At 38.0% G+C, this 26,953-nt stretch overlaps 1 protein-coding gene across 2 annotated transcripts in view; it reads right to left on the reverse strand.

The window, feature by feature from the left end:
* Positions 1–2,507: 2,507 nt before the first annotated feature.
* Positions 2,508–26,953, reverse strand: part of tapt1a (transmembrane anterior posterior transformation 1a) — a 29,084-nt gene continuing 4,638 nt past the window's right edge. Inside the window, exons 4-15 of one of the 2 annotated variants that reach the window (XM_063493756.1) lie at positions 26,026–26,058; positions 17,831–17,993; positions 16,665–16,800; positions 15,867–15,964; positions 15,509–15,578; positions 14,424–14,504; positions 12,962–13,071; positions 12,770–12,829; positions 12,576–12,644; positions 12,293–12,369; positions 10,601–10,770; positions 2,508–4,383 (exon numbers count right to left, since the gene is read on the reverse strand). In XM_063493756.1, coding sequence (XP_063349826.1) covers positions 4,055–4,383; positions 10,601–10,770; positions 12,293–12,369; positions 12,576–12,644; positions 12,770–12,829; positions 12,962–13,071; positions 14,424–14,504; positions 15,509–15,578; positions 15,867–15,964; positions 16,665–16,800; positions 17,831–17,993; positions 26,026–26,058 — 1,396 coding nt within the window. In that variant the 3' untranslated portion in view covers positions 2,508–4,054. The remainder of the gene's footprint in view (positions 4,384–10,600; positions 10,771–12,292; positions 12,370–12,575; positions 12,645–12,769; positions 12,830–12,961; positions 13,072–14,423; positions 14,505–15,508; positions 15,579–15,866; positions 15,965–16,664; positions 16,801–17,830; positions 17,994–26,025; positions 26,059–26,953) is intronic. The other variant, XM_063493765.1, reaches the window with a different exon arrangement.

The raw sequence follows: 26,953 nt of genomic DNA on the forward strand, positions 1-26,953 counted from the left end.
TAGTCAGCTTTCTCTTCTTCCCACTATCAGGCTCTTCACCTTCCTGACCTTTGACCTTTTTCCCCAGAGGGCAGACAGAGGATACCTGGTGCAGCTCATAGGATTGATTTCATTGGCAGAGAAGCAAACAGGTGGGTTTTGCTTCTGTCTCTTTACACAGTAACATCCTTGTCCTCTTTCTGGAGTGCATGGGGCCCCAGCTCCTGGTGACAGAGGGGCCTCCTGTTTGGAAACCTTTGATCACTGATTGTGAGCACATTTCTTCAGTGACAACACACACTCATTAGACCTGCAGAGGAGCAGATGAGACTTTCAGTTTTACAGACACATGATATGCTAGACTGAGGCAGTAGAATTAATTAGTAGATTCATTAAGAACAGTTTTTAGTGTATCTACAACTAAATGAGCTCATTAAAAATATAAATGCAAGATTAAATTCTGTCCTCCTTTTTCTTACTGCTCTAGAAAGACGATAAATTTAACACTTCCTGCATCATGACTATAGATTATTTTTCTCTTCTTTCAGCTGCTGATAGTCTTCCCTATATTGGTTTTAATAATTTTATCAAGTAAGATGTTTCAGAAATTGGAATGTAAATGACCACCATATCTTGCGTGTGGATGTGGACTTTGTCCAAGTATCACTATCATTCCCGTCAACCTTTCTCAAGACAAATTCCTGGTAGATCTGACAGAGCTGAAGCTCGTCTCAGTTCTCAGCAGTGTAAGGAGCTTAGCCCTCTAAGAATGTCTGTTGCAGATTTACTCTGCCTGTCCTTCACTTCTGAACAGGTACTCAGGTACTGTGCAGCCCAGTATCAGGTCAGGCAGGGTTCATGGATAAAGCTTACAGGAAGTTTGACGGGGGGAAAAAAAGAAGCACCTTGATGCTTCCTGTCATCAACAAAAACGAAATCCTAATCTGACTTTGTACTCTGAAAGCTAAAGCCACTGATGAGTGGTTCTTTAAATGGCTAAATTAAAAACATTCACTCAGTCACATCAGTTTTTTTTCTCCCCTAAACATACTTCTGGAAGCGCTGTAGGCCTGCATCTTTCTGGAGCCTGCATCCTTATCACACCACTGGTATCCGTCAGCAAAAAGCTTGCTCAACTGTCCTGCAAGCAAAGCAGTTTCTATGATTTCATTCATAGAGCTGTAAGAACCTATTACCAATGAACGTTCAGTCTTGACCTTACAAAATCCCAACTCAAGATCCAGTTCCCAATGTTCATCCAGAGTTCGAGTGTATCACAGAGCGAGTGATACAGGTCAGGATCATCTGGAATGATGGATCATTAGATAATAAGCATTATCATATAATTTAATACAAAACCTTTGGTAAGATGCTGCATTTGGGTAAGTAAAATAAGCTTGCGCGTACTCACAGTGAACTTTAAAACATTCAGACTTGAAGTTTGAATAATTCTGATTCTCAGTCATGAACTTGAGTTAAACAGCAAATAATTTGAGGTTCGAAAGTGAACTTTTTCCAAATACATTCGATGTTGAAATCATAAATATGAGAATACCCTCAAAAACACAACCCAGAATGCTTTAGCTCTGCATGTAGCTACAATAAAACAGCACACTTAAGAAACCAACTTTATTACTCCAAATGGGCAAGTTCATACAATATCAAGGTAGGAATTAAATATGGAACCAAACTGAGGAAACAAAGCAGGCAGTGTACTGGACCATCGCAGCTTGCATAAGAGCACTTCTACAGTGCTTCTATATCCATTAACCCAGTTAAGCTCAGGTGTGCTCAGCTGGGCCCAGTTGAGGTTCGGTCAGATCTCCACTGCACACCTGGAACATCAGCACCAATTCAGTGTACAGTGAAGACTGAACCAGCTCCACCAACAACTCCAAAAATAGATCGTCCTTATTACAATAAAGAAACGTTTCTCCAAAATACAATCAAACAGATGCTGATACATGTAAACACTATATACACCTTCTGTTAAAAAAAAAAGCTTTCTTTGCCAAAATAACATTAAATATATCACTGTTAAGTATTTTACAACCAAAAAAGTACTTTTTTTTACATCCCCAAATAAAAGAAGCGATGGGCAGAGTGCGTCAAAAAAGTGGAACGTGAACACAAGTGACCTGAGTTTTTAATCTGATGATTATAAAATAATTAGTGTGAGTGAAGGGTTTGTCTAACTCTGCCATTTTTGATTAGCTGCTGTCAATCAAAATGCTAAGATCAACTTTGTAAACATGGAGGAAACAAGAAAGTGCTCAGTGATATATTGCCGTAATTTTACAATTCAGATCAGATGAAACAAAAGTGACTGAAAGATTTGGCACGAATTTGAATCATAAACTTCTAATAAAGTTACACAAAATGTATTATGTTTAAACTAAATTACACAAATGGGTGTCAAATTAAAACTTGATGACATTCCTGGTCTCTTTAAGGTGTTTTTACTTTTAGATGATTCACACAATTTACAAAAAAAAAAAAAAAAAAAAAAAAAAAAATCATAGCGAACAACTTCTGCAAGGTCAGTCAAAAAAACAAAAAAAAAACCGTCTTAAAACACACACGCAAAAAAGGCATTTTGTTGTGTAAATATTGCTTCTATTATCCTAAGATGTAAACATTAGAGCATCACTAGAGTCGAATGAGAAACATGACCGTATTTAAAGGCAATACGGCCCATCAGTGCATTCAAAAGTAACTAAAGATTAAATACCATTCATCAAAAAATTATGCTCCAATTTGAGGCGCCCCACCAAATGATAACTCTTCCCATTGATTATGTCCATTTAACAGATAGCTGCGCGTAAACTGTCTTAAACTAAGTGATTGGAAAATCAAGATTATAATGGCCTATGACATACAAATGCACTTTTTCCATATTTAAATGGACTTATGCTCTATGACTGGCTATGTAAGTGGGTGGTAGATGCAGCAGATTTAGAGTCAGCAGTCAGTTAACTGCTTTGGCTAATACTGTACGCTGACTGGGTCGTTTAATGAAAGGCTGTTGAGTTGGCGAAGGCGCAGGATGGCTGCAAATGTCTTTACCTAATGGCTGTGTAAATGAATTTTTTAAGGCTCTAATCTAAAAAATAATCACTGTTTTTAGCTGTGTTTGCAACACCTGTAACTCATACTGGATTGAAAAATTTGAACCAGCTTCACTGAGGTACGGACTTTAATCAACAGATCTCCAATATCGACAGTGTGTGACCGTTCAGAGCCATGTTTCCTAACCTTTCAGTCATGTGATCTCTTAAATCAAAACAAAGTCTGATTAAAAACCCTTCATTATTCAGTTTTGACTCCAGTTTTTTCTGCTCTGCTTTTTAAGGTCATCTGAATATTTTCTAGACAACCACAATGTAAAAAAGAGATGAGAATTTTGCGATCCTTGGGTTGCAAACTGCCATATAATAACAGAGCTACATTTCTTAGCTCAGATGTTTTAAATAACCTCTGTTTTTGTTTTCTTGCAAAATTTCATATGTTGAATGTTTAGTACTTAAAATAAACCCCAACACTTGTTTTCTGGTGGAAAAAAGCAAATTCTCATCATTCAAGTGTCACTTTTGATGTCAGAGTTTGGAAGTTTTTTCTGGCTGCTGAGCGAACTGAGAAACTTCTCTCCTTCTGGTCCCACTGCTGCTCATACAGGAAGTGCTAGAGTGCCTTCACACTTACACATATGCTCACTCGCACACACTCTCGCACCCCAACCCTGATCCTAAATCGCGCGCACACACACACACGCGCTCTGACATATGCCAGTTCATCCTGACGACTCGGCTGCAACACTCTCACTTTCTGTCCTCTTCTGTTTTATCAGCCAGGTGAAGTTTTCCCTGTGAAACTTCTCGACTTCAGCTTTCAACAGCAGCAGGATTGTCTGACTTTTTTTTTTTTTTTTTTTTACAATAATTTACTGTAATGTCACTGACTTTTATAAGTACTCAGCGTTCTGCTGCTGTTGGCCAGGAGAGCCAGGCTGGGAGGCCATTGGTCTCCGTCTTTCCTGAGTGGTTAGTCGCTACATCAGTGGCTGCTTGGAGGCTGATCAGTCAATGCGGTTTCCACAGATTGTGAATCGGTCAATCTCAAGGAGGTCTTTTTTGGAGGTCTTGTGCTTTGTTTCAGAGGGCAGCTGTGCCTCCTCTTCCTCTTCCTCATCCTCGTCATCTTCCTTTAAGAGCATGGATGGAAGTTGTTCAGCATCAGCATCAGGTGGTGGACTAGGTGGACGGCTAGCTGGTTTAGCAGGTGAGGCATAGGTAAATGGTGGAGGAAACAAATCAGTCCTAGGGACAGGCTGAGTGGTCACAGATGAGATGGAAGAGGATGTTGGGCTGCAGGGAGTGACAGGGATCTGCACCACCTTAGATTCACCTGTGAGGAACAAATTTAAAAACACATTTAATGACAAAACAAATACCATGTAGATGGGTTCATTTTATGCATAGGTAATTTGCCACTAAGTCTGGCTTTAACAAAGAGCCGACCCAGCAGCTTCAATCCCGCATCCATGTCTACGCGTGAGCTTAGGAACAGTGCTCTGTGCAGTCCAATCACTATAGGAAGTTGAGTAAAACACAAGTAAACAAATCTTCACACCCACAGTGCAGGCAAAATGCAAGCTGTACAGAGTAGACCGCTAGATTTATTCAAGCATGTCCCTTTCATCAAACAAGTGTGAGGCAAGTGAAAACTGACCAGTGTCTGTGTAGACAAGCTTAACATTTAAAAGACATAATTCCACTGGTTTTTCCAGTTATTAAGATTAATCCCACCGTCATATCCGTGGAGATGCAGTCAACCTCCACCCGCCTACCAGTTCAGTTTCAGAATCACAATACTTTATTAATTCTGATTCTAAAATTGAACAGGTAGGCGGGTGGAGGTTGACTGCATCTGCACGGACATGAGAGTGGGATTAATCTTAATAACTGGACAAACCAGTTTCAACACAGCAGGAGAGAAAACAGCCAGAAAAAGATGCTGATGTAAAACATACAACAGCACAGCTGGACCTCATCACAATTCACTTCATTATGTTTAGAGAAACACTGCAAAGGCTTTTCACTTTGAGATCAGAGCACAGTTACTTTAGGAAAATCAATTAAACAGAATAATTCATCATATCAGAGAAAATTGAGCAAGAAGACTGTCCACAGAGACGACTGCCTCGCCCCGGGCTATCTGACTACAGCAAACTTTCGGTTCTTTCTGTAGACAGAGATGAATAGACATTTAACTAGAGAGAAAACTACAACACACTGAGCAAATGGACTGTGTAGGTTAGACACGCACTACATGTGTGTGTCTAAGCTATGAAAGAAAAAAAAACATCAACCATGAAAGAAGCCATGAAAAAACAAAACACAAAAAACCCCCCAAAACAAAACAAAAGAAAGCAAATGTTTTAGGCAAACAGAATATAGGAAAATTCCACGTTCGGTTCTACCTAAATAATTTAGCATTAAATCAGTGAAGAATATAAAATGAGGCATACCTGTCAGTGGTGTGCACACCCTTTCTAACCTTCACCATTTCATTTATTCTGATGGGGTCAGGCTTCACAGTACTGCTGTTTTGTTAGGTGGTGAATATCACATATTTGAGTCTTAAATTCTTTCCATGACAGAAAAGGTGGACTCTGACCAATCAAAGCTCCTCATTTTCACAACTTATCTATTGTGTGGCAGTTCAAATTTTTAAAAAAAAAAGAAAAAAGAAGCCATTTTCTACTGAGACCTGACAGCATCAATGATATTTTTTGATTTGAACTGAGGAAAAAAATTATATATTTAAACTGTAATGAATGAAACAGTCAGCATTTGCATAATCACAGCTGTTATAAGAGAAACATGACACTCAAAGAATCCTGAACTGGAACCTAGGAAAAGCAAAGCAAACTATTTTATCATACAGGCAATAAAAACTATAAATGTATTAAAAAAACAGTGATTGTTCAAATGGCTTACTTTTAGAAGCATTTTCTTATTAGCAAAATATTGATAAACCGATCAGGCAGAGTCTTCTACCTCAAAACATGATGTAGTGAATGCCCTGCTGCTATAGTTGTACACTCAGTTATTCTTGTGTTCCTCATTAACACAAAACTTGCCAATGATGCTGAGGAAATATGTAAAAGCAGTTCAGATTCTACACCGAAGATGGAAAAATCGAAACTATCAGTTACCCTGATGGCAAAAATCACTCTGCAACAAACAAAGAAACAAAAAATACAGTATCAGTTGATAGCCATCCTCTCATCTCCCTAACCACTTCACTTAGGGCTGCTCGATTATGGCAAAAATGATAATCACGATTATTTTCACTGAAATTGAGATCTCGATTATTTGACGATATTTATTTAACAATAACAATGTATTGAATAATGACTTTAAAGATTGTCAAAAGAATAATATAAAATAGTGTGCAAATACTGATAACAGTGCAAATGTTTGCAATATAAAAAATAAATGAAAAATGTAAACATCTATGTTTAGTGAACTTTGCAGTGTTGCTCTGTGGTGCAGTTACGACACTGTAGCAAAGTTTACACACTATGTCTACTTGATCCACGTCTGACTCCACGAACCCATGTTTCCACACCACTGAAGTTTTTTTTTACCTCTCTTTTCAACCAACAGCAGTCACTCTCCTCTCCAAATAACTTCTCCTTAGCTTTCCGAGCTTCCCTCGGGTTCTCTTAATCAGCGGTCCCCAACCCCCGGGCCTCGGACCGGTACCGGTCCGTGAGTCGTTTGGTACCGGCCGCGAGAGTTGAGGCTCAGGTGTGAAATGTATAGTTTTCAGGGTTTTTATCGGTTTTCAGCGTTATTTTGTTATCGTTTTTATCGTTTACTCGGTTTTCCTGGGTCTTTTCACGTGTGTTATGAATAAATTTTCTTTTTTTCGGTACCGGTACTAGTTTTATTTTGTTGTATTTATCCGCGACACCTTAAAGCCCGGTCCATGAAAATATTGTCGGGCATAAACCGGTCCGTGGCGCAAAAAAGGTTGGGGACCGCTGCTCTTAATTGTTGTGACACGTGTTCGAAATGCAGAGAGGTGCGCTCGATTTGCCACACGGAGCAGCGCGAGAGTAAAGCACGAGGGAGGGGCTAATAATCGGCTCAGTCATTTTTAATGATCGTTGAAAGCCCTGATCGTAATCGTGATTAAAATTCGATTAATTGAGCAGCCCTAACTTCACTTATCCAAATTATGGTCACAGGTTCAATTCAATGGACTGATTCTTATATAGCGCTTTTCTACTCTCCCGGAGTACTCAAAGCTCTGTATACAACATGCCTCATTCACCCATTCACACCCACTCATACAAGCACTTCTAAACTCAAGTGCAAACTAATAAACATTCACACTCCGATGAGCGCATCAGAGAGCAACTTGGGGTTAGTATCTTGCCCAAGGATATTTGGCATGCAGACTGGGGAAGCCAAGGATCGAACCACCAACCTTCCAATCAGTAGCTGATCTGCTCTACCACCTGAGCCACAGCAACCCCAGGTAGGCTGTGGTTTATCCTAGAAACTGGTTGATAGGAGGCTACAGTCTGGACAGATCATCAGTCACACTAATAGCCTCAACTCCTTATAATCAATGGCACAGAGCAGGAACAAAATCATAGCATGCTAGCCTTAAGCTGTCTTCCACTATAAAGCAACCAGGCCAGATGCTCATGTCAATTTTGTCAATGTCATTTAGCTGCTAAGGAACCAGATATCTGTTTCACTAGCTTTCACATTACAAGGATATGTAACAAAAAAAATCAAGCACTAAATTAGCGCTTATTGTGAATTGTGTACAGACAGACAGATGATGTCTGTTGTTATTAAATATCCCACTATCTAATTTTTATATTAACTTCCTAACTAAGTTTTCCAGGTATAGTCGAAGGGGCTACATTCCCTTCAACCCTAGAAAAAAATATATATCTATAGATCTGTTATTTGAGTCACACATTGCAGCTTTCTCCATTTCTCTGGAGATATGTGAGCTTTAATAAAAGTTAACCACCATCTGGCTTGAAATGGCTACTGTGAAACCGCTCATTACACATTTCTCCCCTTTGGACAAAAACATGCAGTATAGGCAGATGGCAGCTCTTTGTATTATTTGAAGGCAGAGCATTGCAAAGACAAAGACATAGAAATGAACAGAAGTGAATCCAGTTGAGCAGCAGGTAAAGCTTGAGGCGCCCACCAAAGTAGTTTAATGTCAGAAAAGTGAGCATGGTATTTAAGGTCGACGGTTCAAATCCCAAAAGCTAAATATGAAGAAAGCATAAAGAGACTTGCATTAGCTTCCCGCAACCTCAAAGCATTTATTATTATACTCTACATGCTGGAGCGTGAAGCTGTAAGCCATGTTGCTGGAGCTCTGTGAGAAACCAGATTCATTTGAAACATGAGCGCTTTTGATGTTCGATGACATGATGCACCATCAGGATCTTTGTCATTTTAAAGCTCCTGCCTCGGCACAGCAGGCGGGTCTGAGGCACACACGGGAGAAAAGATCTGCAGGGATTTGGCTGAGGATGACAGGGAGATAGTGTCACCTCTAAATCTGTGTTTCATCAAACGTAGGTGCGGGACCAGTGAAACTCTATGTCAGACTATGAACTAAACTGTTTTGAGGAAATTCATGTGTAAATATCAGAATACAGAGAAGGGTTTGTTGTGTGCTTTTTTGTTGAACAGTCTTTTTCTTAGAATATGACATAAGATGAAGATCCAGTACAACGTGCTATGACAGAACACTGCAACGTTGTAAGTTTTACTACATTAAGTGTAGTGCTGGATCTACAAACTACTTTTACTGTTACTTAATATGTCTGTATAATTTACCAGAGAATACTGTGCCCACCTATGTCCATTCTATCAAATATAGAAGACAAATGAAGAATTTGTTCAATAAGTTCAATAACAAAACACATTTGATAAATGTATGTTTTTGAGCCCAGACAAATTAAATTCATTACCTAATCAAAAGGTCGAAGTTCTATACTGTAACAAATCAAATGTTGCATTAGTAGTTATTAATTGCTTGACAAAAACATCTCCAGGCAAAACAGATTCATTTTGTAATTAACAGCATAATGTACCAGGTTACACAATAACCAATATCCATTCATTGCAGCTCTGGAAATAAGCATCAAGGAAAGAAAAGGAAGTAGATAAAACATTATGTATACTGTTTGATTTTTATTTTTTTTTGCCCCGCAAAATAGTTTTGGGATCACAGAGTTTTTTTTTTTTAAACTGCTGAGGGAATTAATCAAGTGCTAACCTGTAATCTTGAAAAGACTTACCTGACCCAAAAAAATCAAATCAAATCAAGGTTTCAAGGATCCCCACTTTCTGCATGTTTCCACTAAATGTCTGAAGCTGAGCTGGGGTTTTACCTGTTGCCACATTTGTCTGGACCTAAATGTCAGCTAAATGTCCAACATTTACATTTAAGTGCCAACTAGATACCTAAAAAGATCAACGTAACATGATTCTTATGTTAGGTGGGGGGCCCATTTGGTAAGACTTTAGAAATTGCATGAGACTGAAAGCAATATCTAGCATCACTTCAACAAATATGTAAATTGCTATTTTGAATGGTAGTCTGAGACATAAAGAGTAATAAAATATTGTTTTCTTTTGAAAATTGTTTTTTAAGACCATTACAGGTTTCTATTGCTGAAAAAAATGAAAGAAAGAAAGGAAGAAAGAGAACAACTGTGTAGGAGAAAGAGCAATACGAAACATTCATCAACAAAATTAAATCCCAGGACGTCTCATTTACAAGATATCTATTCCTGCCAGCCAAACAACACCCTCTCAGGTCGCAGCATTTTTCATATCTCTAAAATAAGATTCAGACTTCAAAATACCACAAAAGTTTCAACCAAAAGTTTTTTGTTCAAAGGTGGTGTGTATGTAATTCCAAATAAATACTTATGATATATTTGTACCGTAGCTATTTAAATATTAATAATTTATGTCAGTGCTTCATTTTCTGCATGTACTTGACTGTTGGACACCTGATAGATACAGTGTAATTAGTAAAAGTGAGTATAATCAAGCTGATGTGAATGTATAATTACGTAAAATGACTGGTAGCACTGACCATTAGACAAGGTCAAACTCCGGTTTTCTTTGCTCTGAATGTTTGATTATAATTTATTACGGACTGGTTAAGCTACTGGTGACATACTCTACGCTTGAGGTCACAGCTGATGTCATCTTGTTTAGAAAGCATCACATTTATAGATATAAAATGTAATTGCTTTTATGTGTAATTTACAATTATCTATTAAATTCATCTTTAAAAAGAACCACTCACACAAAAACAGTTTTCTGTTTGACTTTTCACATTTCTCTGGCATGCAAATGTTTCATGAGTCATGCTGAATCCCTTCAAGAGATAATTAGTGTTGTAGTCATGAATGCCATGGGGACTGAAACCTATGGATCCTTGTGGGTGTAAATAATAGCTTTTACAAAATATTAATCCATAACATATCTGGGATTTTTATTATAACCAAGGTTTTTTCTCATCTTAATCTTTTGAGGGGTTTTTTCTTTACCTGAAGGTGTGCGGCACCTGGCTGGGTCAGCTTTGCTAGGGCTCTTGGCAGAGGAGGATGGTGCAGTCGAGGGCCTCTCAAACAGTTTGTCTTCCATTTTGGCTCTCTTGACATAGACACATGATTTCCCCAGGAGTACAATACTGTTCAACACTTTCAGTGTTACCAGTCTACAAAAGGAAAGGGGAGGGAAAGGGGATATTTGATTAGAAAAAGACTACATTTTTTTCCTGTTCTTCAGGTAGTATTACAGAGCTTTAAATGTACCATCCAGCTAGTCTGGACAGATGAAAGTCTATTAAAAAAAACTTACTCTAACTTAAAGTGATGCCATAATTTAAAATCAGCTTTAATTTCAAACATTTTTCAGCTTTGTAGCTTTTTCCAGTCTGCGGGCTAAATTAAATAATAAATACATTGGGTGTCTACATTTTGATCAAAACACAGCCTTCTAATGCAAATTACCATTCATATAATAGCTTTTTGAATCTTTCTTTGTTTTATTTAGTGCTGAAATTTTATCACAATGCTATGTTGAACTAGGGCACAGCTATAATGAATCTCTTACCATCTGGCTTCAATCGCCAGTGTTCACATCCCACCACTTACGCCAGGATGTTAGTGTGCACTGTCTTTCTGTGTTTGTGGGCTTTGCTATAAGGCCGAGAGTCTGATACTGTGATGAGTGAGAGACAGACACATTTGGGTCTGTGGACCACTGCTTGCTGTGACAGAGCGTGTCAGCGCAGCTGAATCTTTGCCAAGGCACAGCGGTCTGTTCAAGCTAGGGCTATTTTTAAATCGGAGGATAGGGGAGGCCAGAGATGGCACTAGAGATGACAACATTGTATTCTTCACCCTAAGGGAAACTCTTCAATGGTACGTGCCCCGATGGGATCCGGCAAATGAGAATGAGCAAGGCTATCAGCAACTCAGCACAGGGTGGATGTGAGAGCACAATGTTAATGCTTATGTAACTGTGTGTGTCTCTGAATATGAATGTGTGTTTATGACAGTGCCTGCATGGGTGAGTGTGCATCCACGAGACAACGCAACCATGTTTTTACCTTCACCATGTGACGATGTTTGTGTGAGGTTCTCTGCATATCTAGCACACTATAAGTAAATTAAAGTATCCCAATATTTTAGTGTTTACTGACTTAAAAAAACATGTCATGTTAAGTGGGTTAAGCATTTAGTTTACTAAACAGAAGGGGGTATCACAAAGACCAGTTTCAGTCATCAATCTTTCCTAAAGATACTTTTCATGGTCAGATTAAATTACAGTCGAGCCCTGGTATTTGCGGGGGTTAGGGACCACAACAGCCCGCGAATAGCTCAAATCTGCGAAAACTTGAGATCCCATCTAAAAACGCTTATAATTGCCTATATTTTAATTTTCTGGAGGCTTTGTATTTGAAATTTGCATACTGTTTGGAGAATGTTCTTTTTTAAGAAAACAAATACATTTGATTGATATTTTGCTGTGTTTACACCTACAGAAAAAGGTGAATAGGTGAATCCATGATTACTGAACTGCAAATAGCTGGGGTTCAACTGTACTTGCATGTATTTAACAAAAAAACAACAACAAAAAAACAAACAAAAAAAAAGATCTTCAGTGAGGTAAAAGCTCACTCATTTTGCTGGATGTATAACAAAAATCAATACAGCTCAACTCTAAAAACTTACCCAAGATAAAAGAGGAGTACACAGGTGTATGATAGTGCTCCCTGCAACCTCACTGAACTCATCACCACTCTGATGAGCTGTTAAAAAAACAAAAACACCAGTATTAATGGAATTATTTATTCATTTTGAAAACAAAATGGAAACATTTCATTTTAGCAATAATAAGCACCATTAAACACTTTTAGAACATTGTGGAGTTTTGAAACTTGCTTGTGTGCCAACGACCAACTCTATTCTGGTATTTAGTTCCTGAATAGCAACAACAGACTGCATTCTCTCTTACCAGAACAGCCAATGGCAGGGGGATGAAGCCCATCCTCCGGGCCACTGAGTCACTGTAGTCAGTACAAGCCTACACAGTGACAGACGAGCATAAATTACAGCACTTGACAAAACTGAATTGATTAGCTGCGTGGGCTCCACGCTGTTTATGTAAGTATAATGATGGCAATGTGAAAAAACGAGGCAGTTGCTTACATTCTTCTGCCGACTGCTGACGAGATCAAAAGCCAAACTGGCTCTATATTCACTGTACACCTGGAAAATGGACAAGAAAATAATACAGTACAGGAAAAGGAAAAAGGCAAGGTATCCCATATAGTATCATACATGTTCTAATGCAAAGTCATGGTGATGACTGAAAGAAAGAACAGCAGGTTCCGTTCTTACATCTGCAGTGATGTCATTGAATTTTGTGATAAAGGCATGTTTGATGACATCAACTGCAACTTCAGAGGTGACAACCATAAAAACGTCAGGGAACAACACCCACAGGTGATCTGAGAGGGGAAAAAAAAAAGTTAATTATTTTAGCCAAAAGTTTTGGGAGGATCAAATAATCCTTCAATATTTGTATATGTATGTTTCTCCTTGTTTTGGTTGTGTTTTATTATTTTCTATGTTAATATGCTACACCATTAGCCAAATTATTTAAGTCATCTTCTAATTGCGTCTGTTTCTCTAGTGGCTGCCCAAAGAAAATTTACATTACTGCAAACCTTCACTGAATATACTGGACTTGCAGCACTGCAAGTTTTCTTTGGGCAGCCACTGGAGCAATTACAAAAATAAGTTAATTAATTCAGTTAATGGTATAGGGTGTTAAACAGAAAATACTAAAACATAACCAAAAGAAAAGGAACATTTTCCACTGTGTTTGATTCATATTGATACAAAAATACCAAAACAGCAAATCCTCATATTAATTAAGATGATGTCCACCTTAATATTTTTACTGTTTCACTAAACCACATTAGTTTTGCGTGATCAACAGGTCAAAATAATCTTTGTCTTATACTCATAGTCAGTCTGTCCTAAACAAGACATTCTAACGACTCCCTTTTTAAGACCAGACTCTCCCTTTAAGGCAACTTGCTTCTGTTTGACACTCCTATATAAACACAACGGAGCAGGAAAAACAAGGGAAGCAAGTGTGAAACTGAGTATTTAAAGCAATATTAAGCCTGATCTTGTCACTCAAAGAGAAAAGCATAAAGGATTTAAGAAACTTGAATCAATAAGATTAGTCATTTTTCACTATTACAATTTTTTTAAACCAATTTATTACATTACACAACCACACACTTTATATGCACACATACATAAAAAGATGTAAGACTCAGTGCTCTACTGAGAAAAGCTCAGCCCATTCTGAGCCACACCTGACAAATTATATGTTGTTTGAAGGTTTTTGTGATTTATATACCTCTTTAGCAACAGTAGCTCTGCTGGTATTAGTAAATCAGTGTTATGATTTCAGCTGACAAGCCACATCTGTCATCTACTGTGTGTCTGACTTTGAGACTGGCAGGAGGAGCTGACTTTTCAGAGAGCTGTCATAGAGAAATATCCCAGCCCTCACTCCTCACTTTGCTCCGTCTCATTGACTGAGGTTTACTGGAGAAAATTCCCCAAGGTGTTGCAATGTATCAGCTGAAACAGCAAGAAAGGAGCTGCTCAGGATTTTTGTAAACATTTTTACCATGGCAAGCACTGACCCCAGTCTGTTTTTTTTCCTGTTGTTGTTGTTTTTTAACTTTTAAAGACATTTATGATAAAAAAAACAACTTACTTTTCTAGTAATATAAAAATGCGCATAAAAGTATAGTTTAAAGGAGGGAAACATGATTACCGGGGTTCCAGGAGAACTGCTCCATATTCCTGAGACAAACGATGAGTAGAAGGACATAGCTGGTGAACCGTTCTTTGATATCTGTGGGATAAAATTGTTATTATAGTCTCCCATCTATGGAGAAACCTATGTAAGAATATTAGATAGATAAGCATCTCCCTTTTAGCTGAACACATGGTCTTCAGTCTATTGTAGTTCAATATCTAAACAGCTTGAGTCAACAAGACAGATCTGTGAATTTTCAAAAAGCATTTCACGTTACAGTGGATTTTGCTACAGCAGTACATCCTATAAGCATCACTGTATTATAATTGTAATAATGTGGCTACAAAGGTTTGGCTATTATCCATACAAATGATCTTATGGTAACAAGAGCCCAGCTCCATGACCAGCCATTGTACTGGGATGGAGTAACCAGAGAGGCAAATGGTAGATGATTCAGGGTTGTTGTGTTCCCCTGTCATCTGATTACAATAAGAATGATCAAGATAAAAAACGGTGCCTTTGGGAATACAAAAAGAGAACCAAAGTTTTTAATCAAATACACTGGCTGTACTGTTCTTTCAAAATGCAAAATGAATTGACTTTCCCAATGAAACAAGATTAATTCAATTCTGTAACTGAAATCCATCCATCAGTTTTTTTAAAGATATCCAATAGAAATGTCATGAATCTAGCCATCTAACTACAGTATTTTTTTAAAAGAGAAAAAAAAATGTTATTGTCGTGATTTTGCTGTGAACAATAACCTTTATTATCAGCTAAATTCTATCTACCTCCTCTCTCTCTCTCTCTCTATCTATCGCCACCATTCTGACTTTGGTACAAGTATTTCCAAGGGATAATTCAGTTTTAAAGAAGCTTCAGAGAACTTCGAAGTATATAATTTAGTCTGGATTCTAAACTTTACCTGTTACTACGAACAAATCATTCTTATTGATTATTTTTGTAGTGTAATTGTTGACGGTGACAAAGCGGATGTGAAATTCAATAAAATACATGTTTTATGTATTTTTAGACCAGTACTTTTCTAAAATAGTACTAATAATGTACTGCATTTTTTGATAAGGCGCTGGATAGCTCACCACTGTTGGACATTTGGAATAAATTGTTCTTCTCAAATTTCTTGAACACACTTCCTTTGATTTCCACAAACTATGTTTGAGAGAAAAGAAAAAAAGACAGAAATGTAGTCAGCACTTTTATGACAAAAAATAAAAACAGAAGACAAAGTATAACGGTCATGTTGCAGGTACAACATTTCATCACTAATATACCAGCTTTAATGTTTCTGGATACACCATCACGCAAATACTTTTTTTCTGTTTGTATAAGTGTTTCATTGCAATTAAAAAGCAAAACAAAAAACACTTCAGGTGTACACTATTGTGTTTTATACAACACTCTCTGTGTATGTGTGTGTGTGTGTGTGTGTGTACTAACATTGTTGGACATCATGATGGTGAGCAGGGACTTGTTGTGAGAATTAAAAGCGACATTCAGGGTAGAGGCTTGGACCATGATGAGGATAGCATGAAGGACTGAGGAAATGATAATCAGGAAAACAACATCCGAATCAACCTAAACCAAACAATATGATCACTGAACTCAGTCACATTAAAAATGAATTAAAAGCAATGTAAGATAGTGCTTCAACAGACCAACCCTGACCTGAAACAACACACTCAACACTTAACTCAGCATCTTACAACTATAACTGGCAGTCATTCCTTTGAGATATTCCTGAACAGCATTACATCTAGTCCTTTCACTGAAGGCTATTTAGTAAATAATAAATACAAATCTCAGCATATGAAAACTTACATCAAGCAACAGATGTATTAAACGTAACAGTTATAAACTTAAGGAAACTATAGCTAAAATTATATTATGTTAAGGCTTTGTCTACACCCTTGCTTCAGTCTTCCTCTAGACTACAGCTAAAATTAATCTTTGTTGCCTTTCAGTACCAGTCTGTCACTCAAGCCAAAAGAAACTCAAAACAAAATTTCACTCTAGTGGCACTTGGAAATGAAGAGTTCACAATGAAAAATAAAAACTACAAGTATTATGTGAGACTATAACTGCATATCATCTGTCAAAAATAAAACTGAAGCTAAAAAAAAAAAGAGACTAGAAGATGCCGCCCTTAAAATCCAATTTGGTGTACTTTACTGATGACTTTAAAACTTGCCTCAAAACTCTCACAACACTGCTATGAAGCTTTAGCAGGAAGGATACAGACATAAAAGACGGCCATGAAAAAGTGAGGGATGACTCCAATATTATCTCTTTTCCGTTCTTTGGGTTCTGTGGCTGTCCAGTACAGAGCATCCAGGATGTCTTGCCCAAAAGAAGAGAATAGACGGTCTGCGACCTAACAGTGGAGGGAAGGATGAAATCAAGTTAACTTAATATAACAATAGTTACATTAGTAATGTCTAATATAATATATCAATATCTTATCTGTATGAACAGGTATTGTTTATTAAAGCTGTTAGAGGAGGTTTTCAATCAGAATAATTACACTTCCCCCCAAAAGTAGAACATTGTAATATAACAGATACACAAATTCATCAGATGTTCACTATGACACAAATTAGATCAACATTTTTGCAGCTCTGTCCTTATGCTTCATATGGTTGTCTGTCATTACCATCATTAGATATTTTTTGGTCTAGTAGGGTCTTATAAAACCACATAAAGCTCATGATCCACAGAGAAGTGCTAAGCTTTATTATGTATGCCGGTGTTTCCCTGAGGTTGACAAGCAGTCAACCTCAGGGAAACACTGTGCTAAACTGAAATGAGGGCACACAAATTAAGTAAAAAATAACAATTTTGTTTTGTTTTTATGTATTTATATCCCCTTTGGCTTCTTGGTGGGGTGGAGGGTTATTTTGTAGGGGGATGGGCTGCCCTTAAATGAAAATGGTAACACTGGATATCAGAAGAAGTAGACCACCACTTGCTGTACACACTCTTTAAGTTCTAACAATTAGCAATAAAATGCATCACGTAACACGACCATCACTCTTTGGTGTAGTAATCCTTGGGTACTTCCCTAAACTGGAAGTGTATTGATACACGGGCTGCATAAACAAACTGACTATTCGTATAAAACAGAGGGAATGTAAAATTTGTTGTAAGGAGGGCAAAACAAGGAAAGTAGAAGTAAGATGTAAACAAAGACAAAATATGTCTATACAGTTTGTATTTAATGACTACATGTTTTAATAATTGAAACATGTATTCACACTAAATTGTAAAAACTAATGTTAAAATTCTAGTTTGTCTCAGATGTAATGTCTTTGCAGGAGCAACAGCTGCATCCTTGCATATAAACATGTGATCAAAGTATAAATTGACATCAGTTTTTAGACATCAATGTGTGAAGTGTGGGTTACCTCGAGCATGTTGTAGATGATGTAGAGTTTGATGACGGACTGTCCTCTGATCAGGTGGTACATCATGGAGTAATCCACATAATGCATCATGGAGAAGCAGAGCACCAGGATCAGGCCTCTCAGCATGTCACACACCTGCGCTGGCTGCAGAAGCCGCGACCCACTGACCACACCCACACACACACAGACACAGACACAAAGTATTGGCATTAATACTGAGAGACAAGAGTGCCCTGCTTTGACCATTGCTGTGTATGTAAATGCACTGTGGCATGCTAAGACATATATCAACATGCACACATGAAAAAGGTTAAATGTGTTATTACACCTTATAACACCATGCCAAAAGGTACAAATGCTTACAAATACAAACACATTTTTACCAGGGGAAAAGTGTGAACATGAAGACATACAAGCATTTAAAGCATCAACACATAAAAACACCCTTTTCTAACCTTGCCATCAGTAAGAGCTTTTCTAGCAAACAGTGTGGTCAAAGAAGCTGAGTGAAGACCAAGTACACAGACAGCTGATTTAATTCACTACCACGACAAGCTCTGTTTTCTTTCTTCTTTTTTTTTAATCTCACACGAGGAAACATTAGAACAACACAGGCAGGGAACAAGAATTCATTTCTGTTCAAAATGAGATAAACCTTACAAAGGAAAAGGGAACCGGGAGTGATAACACACAGAGTACATGATGAAATATTAAAGATAGTATCTCCTTTATACTAAAGTTATCTTATTCATAAGATTTATCTCTTTTTAATATGGTTCTGTTTTTGTTCAGTCTTGTCTTTGAACATCTGTCTTTATGGACAAATTAGTGCAGTATTTTGAACAGAAATGTTTAAAATAGTGAACAAGTAAACGAAAGGTGAAAAAAAAAACAAAAAAAAAAACAGGTGTCAACGTCACATACTGCAGTGATAGTAGTGTGTCTTTTATGACCACATGTGTCAGAGTTGCATTTTTTTACTACTAAACATCTATGGCTGGCAGTGGCAGCGTGTTAAGAGGAGGGCTGACAAATCCAGAGGATCATTTAGTATTTAATATGTGGCTGGGAAGAGCGGCCTAGAGCTTCATTCTAACACATCCTGCATATTTTCCATGTAAACTGTGACTGGTCTGTATGCACAAAACTCCCCCTGACTACTGCAGTAAAAATACATTGCATTCATATTCTCACCACACAGGCTGCTTACTGTCCATAAATCCCGACTTCACTACTCCGAAGCATTAAGATTTTTTTCACAAAGGGAAGCAGTTTCCATAGATGGACACTGAGGTGCTGACTTTTAAAATACGATGAAGCCCAATAGTTTAACGATCTTAATTACAAGACTTTCTTGTAATGAACTTATTTTGTTGTTATTGGAATACACCTTACTGTACAAATACTATTTAATGGTCTTCAACTAAACTACTATAACCTACACTAAGGAATTCACAAGACATGGCAGTACAACAGTTAACTCTAACACCCATCATTACCTTCAGTTAGTTTAGCTGAAGCTGATTAATTTAAAAAAAAATAAAATAAAATAAATCACACACGAACAGAACATGTTTTAAAATAGCAGTACTGGAGACACTGAAAGTTGTAAAAATATGAATTATTCTGGGAGCTGACTACAAAATGAGTGTTAAAAAAAAAAGAGCTGAGCTTGTGAAGATGTGATGTGAGCCAGTTTTATCATGACTCCCTCTCTTTTTTTTTTAAATCACTGCACAGCTGAGCACAAAGCTAAGAAAATAAGATAAAGAGCTGTGGTTTTTTCTGTTAAGCAAAAACTACAATGGTTGTCCCAACAGTGAAGAACTTGGGTGTTTACACAAAAAATAGATATTCAAACGTATTATCTGTTGTGGAAACAACTGTGCAAAACAAGAGATTAACTTATGGCACTGATGAATGCTTTTTCCCCCCCTTCTCTGATGCAATAGCGCCATCCAGTGTTCACACTAAAGTCATTCATTAAAACAGTGGTTCCCAAACTTCTTTTGCTAGGCCCCCCTTGTTTTACAAGAAAAATGTTCGCGCCCCCCCACCCCCGTGCGTGCACGCGCGCACGCACACATGCACATCCTCCAACCACACACCCATATTTTGCTCCATTCCGATTTATTTCACACCTCAAACATTTATTAAACAATTAAGCAAATACAAGTAATCAGCAATAAATTACAGGCAGCAATGAAATAAACTACTAACTCTTTTACGCTACGTCCACACCTACACGGGTATTTTTGAAAACGCAGCTGTTTCGTCCACAAGTAAACGGCGTTTCGAATCACCGAAAACGGAGATTTTTTTAAAACTCCTTTTTTGCGTTTACGTGTGGACGAGGAATACAGAGTTCGTCACCCAACGTCAAAGGTATGTGCCTTTTTTCACGTCACGTTATTGTTTACATGAGATGAATTGCAGAATGGCAGATAGAGACGAAATACTGTTACTGTTAATCTGACTATCTGCAGGTTTTACACGCTTACATTTACACACGCAGTTACTGTCCCTCCATTTACAAAGGCAGAGGCGTCACGGTGTGATTATTTTACGTGTAGTTGTTTTTTTTTTCCTGTGTAATAATATTCAACATTGCTATCAATACATTTTTCAAAAAATGCCTCTCTGTGCAAAATGGGTTTAAAAACATAAACAACTATGGGATACTGTTTGTCTGTGATTTGAACCGGGGGAACAAATCGTGGCAGGATCAGCCTGATATTATTCGTATCCCACTGTAACTTTACTGTATAAAGAGCTAACATCTCCAAAATGTCAGGAGTAGTTAGTCATTACAACAAGTGTTTGTGAACTAAAAATCAAGAATGTGGGATCCTGTTTGTCCAGTGCGTGCTCCCAAAGCAGGGAAACGCAATTCTGCAGGGGAGACCTACCTTGGCACTTGTGCAGGTGAAGCCAAAGGGCAGATATGCTTCACCATATTTTCTGGTCTTTGGCTTAGAATGAAGTTGGTTTGGAAACATATTCAGCCATGCTTCATCTCCTGCTTTGCGTTTCTGTGGGTGCACCGTGCTAGCAGTGTCCAAGCGTTTTTTTTTTTGTTTTTTTTCCCCTTTTCATCCCGCGCCCCGCCTGCCATGGCTCTGCGCCCCCCCTAGGGGGCGGGCCCCACACTTTGGGAAGGTCTGCATTAAAAGATGTTTGAGTAGAAACAAAAGCGTCAGAGATCCTGAATTCTTCATTATGAATAGTTTTACTGTTGTGCACCAGGATAAAAATGTGCTGCCAAAAAGATAAAGCTCAGTGATGACGCAGTTGCTTAGAGATATAGTAAGTGTGTAAGGTGAGTGTAAGAAGAGTAAACACACATGAAGTTTATGATAATTTTATCATTTTTCCACTTAACTGGATAATTGGCTTTGTCTGCAAAAGACAAAGTGAGTTACTAAAGGAAATGACTCCAAATGTTGTTTTGTCTACAAAATACCTAAAAACACTAAGGCATTAATTTATAATTATATAAAATAATAAAAGCAACACAATCTCACACTTAAAAAGTTAATTTAAATGACAATTTATCCTGTCTTGTTTGACACATTACTTTTGCATTTAATAAATTGTTGAAGACTTTATTCCAATCCAAAACAGTTGTACCCTGCTCTCTAAAATATGATTAAAGTGCTAGCAGAAAAGAAACCCCCTTACCACACATACTCCTCTTATTCTAAACATACTTTCTGGATACACAGCTGCTTCAGACAGCTGGTAAAGCACACTGCGCAAAGTAGTTGTCATAGTCTTTATTCTACAAGCATTATCTCCACAACACACATGATTATTATGTTTTATAGTTAGCTATGCGCTGCATTTAAAATAGCCATCACTTTGTGCCAATACAAGATATCAGCCTAAAACAGTCATTCAAAAGCAGACCAGAAATGAAGAGCACTATGACAGAACCTTGCTAAAAAAGCTGACTTTTTTCCTACCAAAAATAACAACTGAAAGCAAAGAAAATAAGCCCCAAACTGCTCCAAACAGGCAGCCTTCCAGTTTGAGCTAGTGTAGTCACGGTCACGCAATACTGTGACAAGAACACAGTCTCACAACAGTTTGTGAAAAAGTCACGACCTGTAACCTACTCATTCATGTTTCTGGACATGAATTTTAATATTCTTTCATTTTGTGTCCCTAAACATGACTTTTTCAATGGTCTCATATGTACACAAACTTTATATTGACCATTTTTAAAAGGTTAAAAAGTTCAAATGTAAAAAATCCACCTTTGAATGGTGGTGGATTTGGTGGTGGAGTGAATAATTTTAACACCCACACACAGGACATATTTTTGGTTATGCTTTTTACTTCATGTATCTTTGGTAAAATGCCTTGGTTATGTTTCAGCATTACAAAACAAACAACCCCCCCCCCCCCCCCCAAAACTGTTCATATTTAGAAAAGATTTGGGTTTAATAACAATGGTCGCCACTTCTTTTAAAGCCCTGTGGTGTCATATCTATGATGGAAGAGTTTGGACAACAGTGCAACAGACACAAAATAGCATTCTTACTAAAACACATTAGTTTTGCCCAAGTTGTACCAACTGTCACGAAAAAAAGAAGAAGAAAAAAGTGACAAGTCATATCCACGAACACAAACAGATAGCTTTTTTTGTGACTATTTCACATTTTGTTATGAGACGGGGCTGGATAAGACTACCATGCACATTTATTCTTTGGATCAGTGTTTTGGGAAAAAAAACGAAAAGAAAGAAAAACATATAAGAGACCAACATGGAAGCTTTGCCTTGGAGACTGGGACATGATTTGCGGTGGCATATTACAGTTTTTCTCCATTGGTTTGGCTCATTTCTTGAAACAGAAATTACATTCTCAAAATAACATGGACAAACCTCCAAACCTCTTGGCAAATGTTCACAACAGAATGGCATTTCTCATTCATTTTATCAAATGGCAAATGCCTTAGTACATGTCTCAATTGTCTCAGTGCATCTTTGCAAATGATTAAGTACAAGTAGCCTACAGTTATACAGTTAGCCCACATTTAGCACATTTTCCAAATGAATAGATCTTGTAGATCTAAACTGATTAGTTGATTCTCAGTCTAATGATCATTCTCTCCAAAACATGTCAGCATGATTTCATTGTATAAGTACTCGCATGCACAACTGTCTGTTCAATTGTCAAAATTGGTCAAGAACATAATACCATGAATACCATATATGAATTTCTTTGAATATTTGATAAATTGATGACAGTCATTGACAGTCAGGTGAAACTAGACTAACGAAGGGGGAGTGTCACACCCAGGTGTGTTCCATGATTGTGTGCTGCCAAACACAGATATATAGAGCTTGACCAGAGCCAGTCCGATCTCTGAACATGGATAGACAAGGCCAAGCAAACGGACAAGGGGAAGTTCTCCCTCAAGGAAGAGGAGGAAGAAGAAGAAGAAGATGAGGACTGAGAATGCGTGGTGGAGGAATAGGGGGAAGAGGCCGACGTGCGCGAAGACACTGTGCTGTCCCGAATGAAATTCGGGCCACAAATATAGACCATGTCATAAACCATGGCCTCACAATGGCAGAGGCAGGTCGTCGAATGCAGCCTAATGTGCCTCGCTCTACAGTCTCCTCCATCATCCAAACCTTTCGCAGGGAAAACAGGTATGTACTCTATGTAATCTATGATGGAATTATATGTTGTATAGGACAGGGCACTGTGCGTGAGGCAAAAAATGTATAACTTACTGTAGAGATTTTGTGTGCATCTGCCTACAGTAGTAGGTCTATACTAGCAGGTGGAGAGGACTAGTGGAATGTTGTGATACTAAATATGACAAGAAAGATATTGAACAAATTACTGTAAACTATGGAATTACATAATTCATACAGTTTAGAGTAGTATTCCAGTCACTGTGCAATGTTGCATTAGGATTGTGGTGAAGTTACTGTGAGTAAAACAATAATACAATTACACTGGTAACTTACTGTATTCTGTTCTATGTGTAGGATTGGACGACAACCTCGCGTGGGTGGCAGAGGAAAACTGCTCAATGAACAACAGGAAAGAGAGATTTGTAACATGGTGATGGCAAATAATGCCATCACATTGAGACAGATCCGTGATGCTATCCTTCAGGACAATCATATATTCCAGAATATAAACACAATAAGCATCTCCACAATAGACCGGGTTTTGAAGAAGCATCAGATGACAATGAAACAAATCTACAGGGTACCATTTGAGAGGAACTCTGACAGAGTGAAGGAGCTGCGCTACCAGTATGTAAATGTAAGTCAGTTACTGGTTGTCTCTCATTATAACCTTACCTGTAATCACAGTAAGCAGTAGTTCATTTATTTGGTTTTAATACCTCCTTTACCTGATTTCAGAATCAGTATTTGCTGCATCTGACTTCAACAATTTCAACAGAAAACTGCAGTTTACTGTATGATACAATTCTCATTATAATCCTTATTTTGTTGTCTCCCAATCAAATCTATCTAATACTGTAGGTTTTACTGTAACATCTCAGTGAGTCATCAGTATTTCCCACTCCCCTTTCTATCAAATTCCCCTGCAGTACTTCCTCATAGGCCTATCACTAGTTTAGAACCACTGGAGTAGTGGCCTGTAGTATATTGAACCTGTGGGGAAGAACATGTAATTGTCTAACTGTAGTATATGATTCTTCTGTATGACTGATTTTATGTTCTTTACTCTATTTTAGAGAACAATGGCATTGGAAGGACATGAGACCCCTCACATCCTGGTGTTCGTGGATGAAGCTGGCTTCAACCTGGCCAAGGGCCGAAGACATGGCCGTAATATTATTGGCCAGCGGGCTACAGTGGATGTCCCAGGTCAGCGAGGGGGCAATATAACTATGTGTGCTGCCATTTCTGAAAATGGTGTGGCCACTCACATCCCCAGTCTTGGCCCATACAACACACACAAGCTCCTCATCTTCTTGGATCGCCTTTATACCGATTTTATCCCTGAAAATGAGAGGTCTCATAGGGCCTCACCTACCCATTTATGTAATTGTGTGGGACAATGTCAATTTCCACCATAGCCCACTCATTAGGGGCTGGTTTGCAACGCATCCAAGGATGGTCATGGGGTTCCTACCACCTTACTCTCCTTTCCTCAATCCGATAGAGGAGTTTTTCTCTGCTTGGAGGTGGAGAGTGTATGAGCATCATGCTCAGGATCAGCCGTCCCTGCTCCATGCAATGGACGCAGCGTGTGACGACATTACAGGAGATCAATGCAGGGGATGGTTGCGGCATGCACGCCGTTTCTTCCCTCGTTGCATCGCAAGAGAAAGTATCCGCTGTGATGTGGACGAGAATCTGTGGCCAGACGGACAACAGCGTGTAAATAATCAGGAGGGTGAAGACAGTGGACAAGAGCGGGAGAATGAGTACAGCGACCACTGAATAAGTCTTTGTTTTTTGATTTTATGTTCATACAATTTACTACTGTAATGTACATTTTCTTTGTACATATGTATGAAACTTTCTTTGCGTGTGAATATAAAATGGTTATAATTTCCTTGGTAGTGTGAGTGCAATCTGTGATGTCAAACCTTGGAGGCTACTCTTTTCTGTTGTATACTGTTGGTCCTCTGCCATAGTGACAAAACATCTAAACATTTTGTATGGCAGTACTCACACAATGCCAAAGGGACGATGCATTTTGGGGGCACTGACTATTCAGATTAGCAAGAAATGTAGTTTTGACACATGAGTGAACTGTTTTAGGAGAGATATGAGCTTTTGCAGGTGGACCATGTTGTTGTGATCAACCATCCAGGTTTATTTTGACAAAAGCACCAAGAATGATGAGAATGTCCGATCTGTGTCGAGAAATGAGCCAAAGCTATTGAGAAGGATCTTTGCCATTTTGGAGACACTGACTGTTTAGATGAGAAAGGGATTTAGATTGAAGCCTGAGTGAACAGTTTTGGAAGAGATATGAGCTTTTGCAGGTGAGCTATAGTGTTGTGCTAAACTGTAAGAGTGTTTTGCCAAATGATCTTAGAGTTTTGAGAATGTATTTTCTGTTTCAAGAAATGAGCCAAACCAATGGAGAAAAACTGTAACAAACATGATGGACATGAAAAACCCATGAATGGATGTCGGGGGACAGTGATAATGTTTATGAATCCTTAATGCCCTTGTGGGAGCGTACCTGCTTCTTCTGCAGTAGGGGCATGTGCGTGCCCTGCATGGGGAGGAAGGCAAGGGGAGACAATACACTATCAAGTACTACATCACAACAATGTGACAGCTGGCTTAAAGCTACACAGAGCACTGGCACAAACCAATAATTTCTATTTTGTTGTGGTGAAACCATTATCAAATAAACTAATTGCTAACTACTAAATCTGTAAATAAAAAAGAAAAAATGTTTTAAATAAGGCAGGTCTATCACCAATAAAACAAACCTTGGGAGTTAAATTGCAGAACAGACACCACAAGATGTCTGGAAGACCTATTTTTAGACACAAATTTCTGAAAGTTTCTGAAAATACTGAAAATTGGTGGGTAGAATGGTAAAATCAGGTGTTAGTTACTTTATTAACAGAAACACCTGAGTACATATGACCTACAGACTGTATATGGAAGACTGATAGAGATTAGTGACATTCTGGGCATTTTGGCATTTTGATCTGACAGAGAAATCATATGGCATTTCCCACTTATAGGGTATAAACTCATCACAAGGTAGCCCACCTTAAAGCACACTGTGCTTTATCCTTCTTTTTTTTTGTTTTAAACACATTTAACATCATGTTGTACTTAGAGGTATTTGAAAACAGCAATGACCTTTCCTTGTCTGAGATCACAAAAAAATTAGCTCAAGGGATGTTTTCTCATACACTTTTCTAAAACTCAACTTCTTTCATTTAGAAAGGTCGGGAAAGAAAGCAGGTTTAAGGCCCTTCTGCTTCACTTTTCACACTCGGGCACCAACTCCATCTTTAATATACAGTCTGTAATATGTTCATGCTAAAAGAAAGGAAACACAAACACACTGTCAAAACCTGTACTTGAAGTTCAGGTCAGTATTATAAAAGACTACGTGATTAGATCCATAATAATATCAAGGTAAAGCT

Source organism: Pelmatolapia mariae, linkage group LG2 (assembly GCF_036321145.2).
Source record: "Pelmatolapia mariae isolate MD_Pm_ZW linkage group LG2, Pm_UMD_F_2, whole genome shotgun sequence".
NCBI lineage: Eukaryota > Metazoa > Chordata > Actinopteri > Cichliformes > Cichlidae > Pelmatolapia > Pelmatolapia mariae.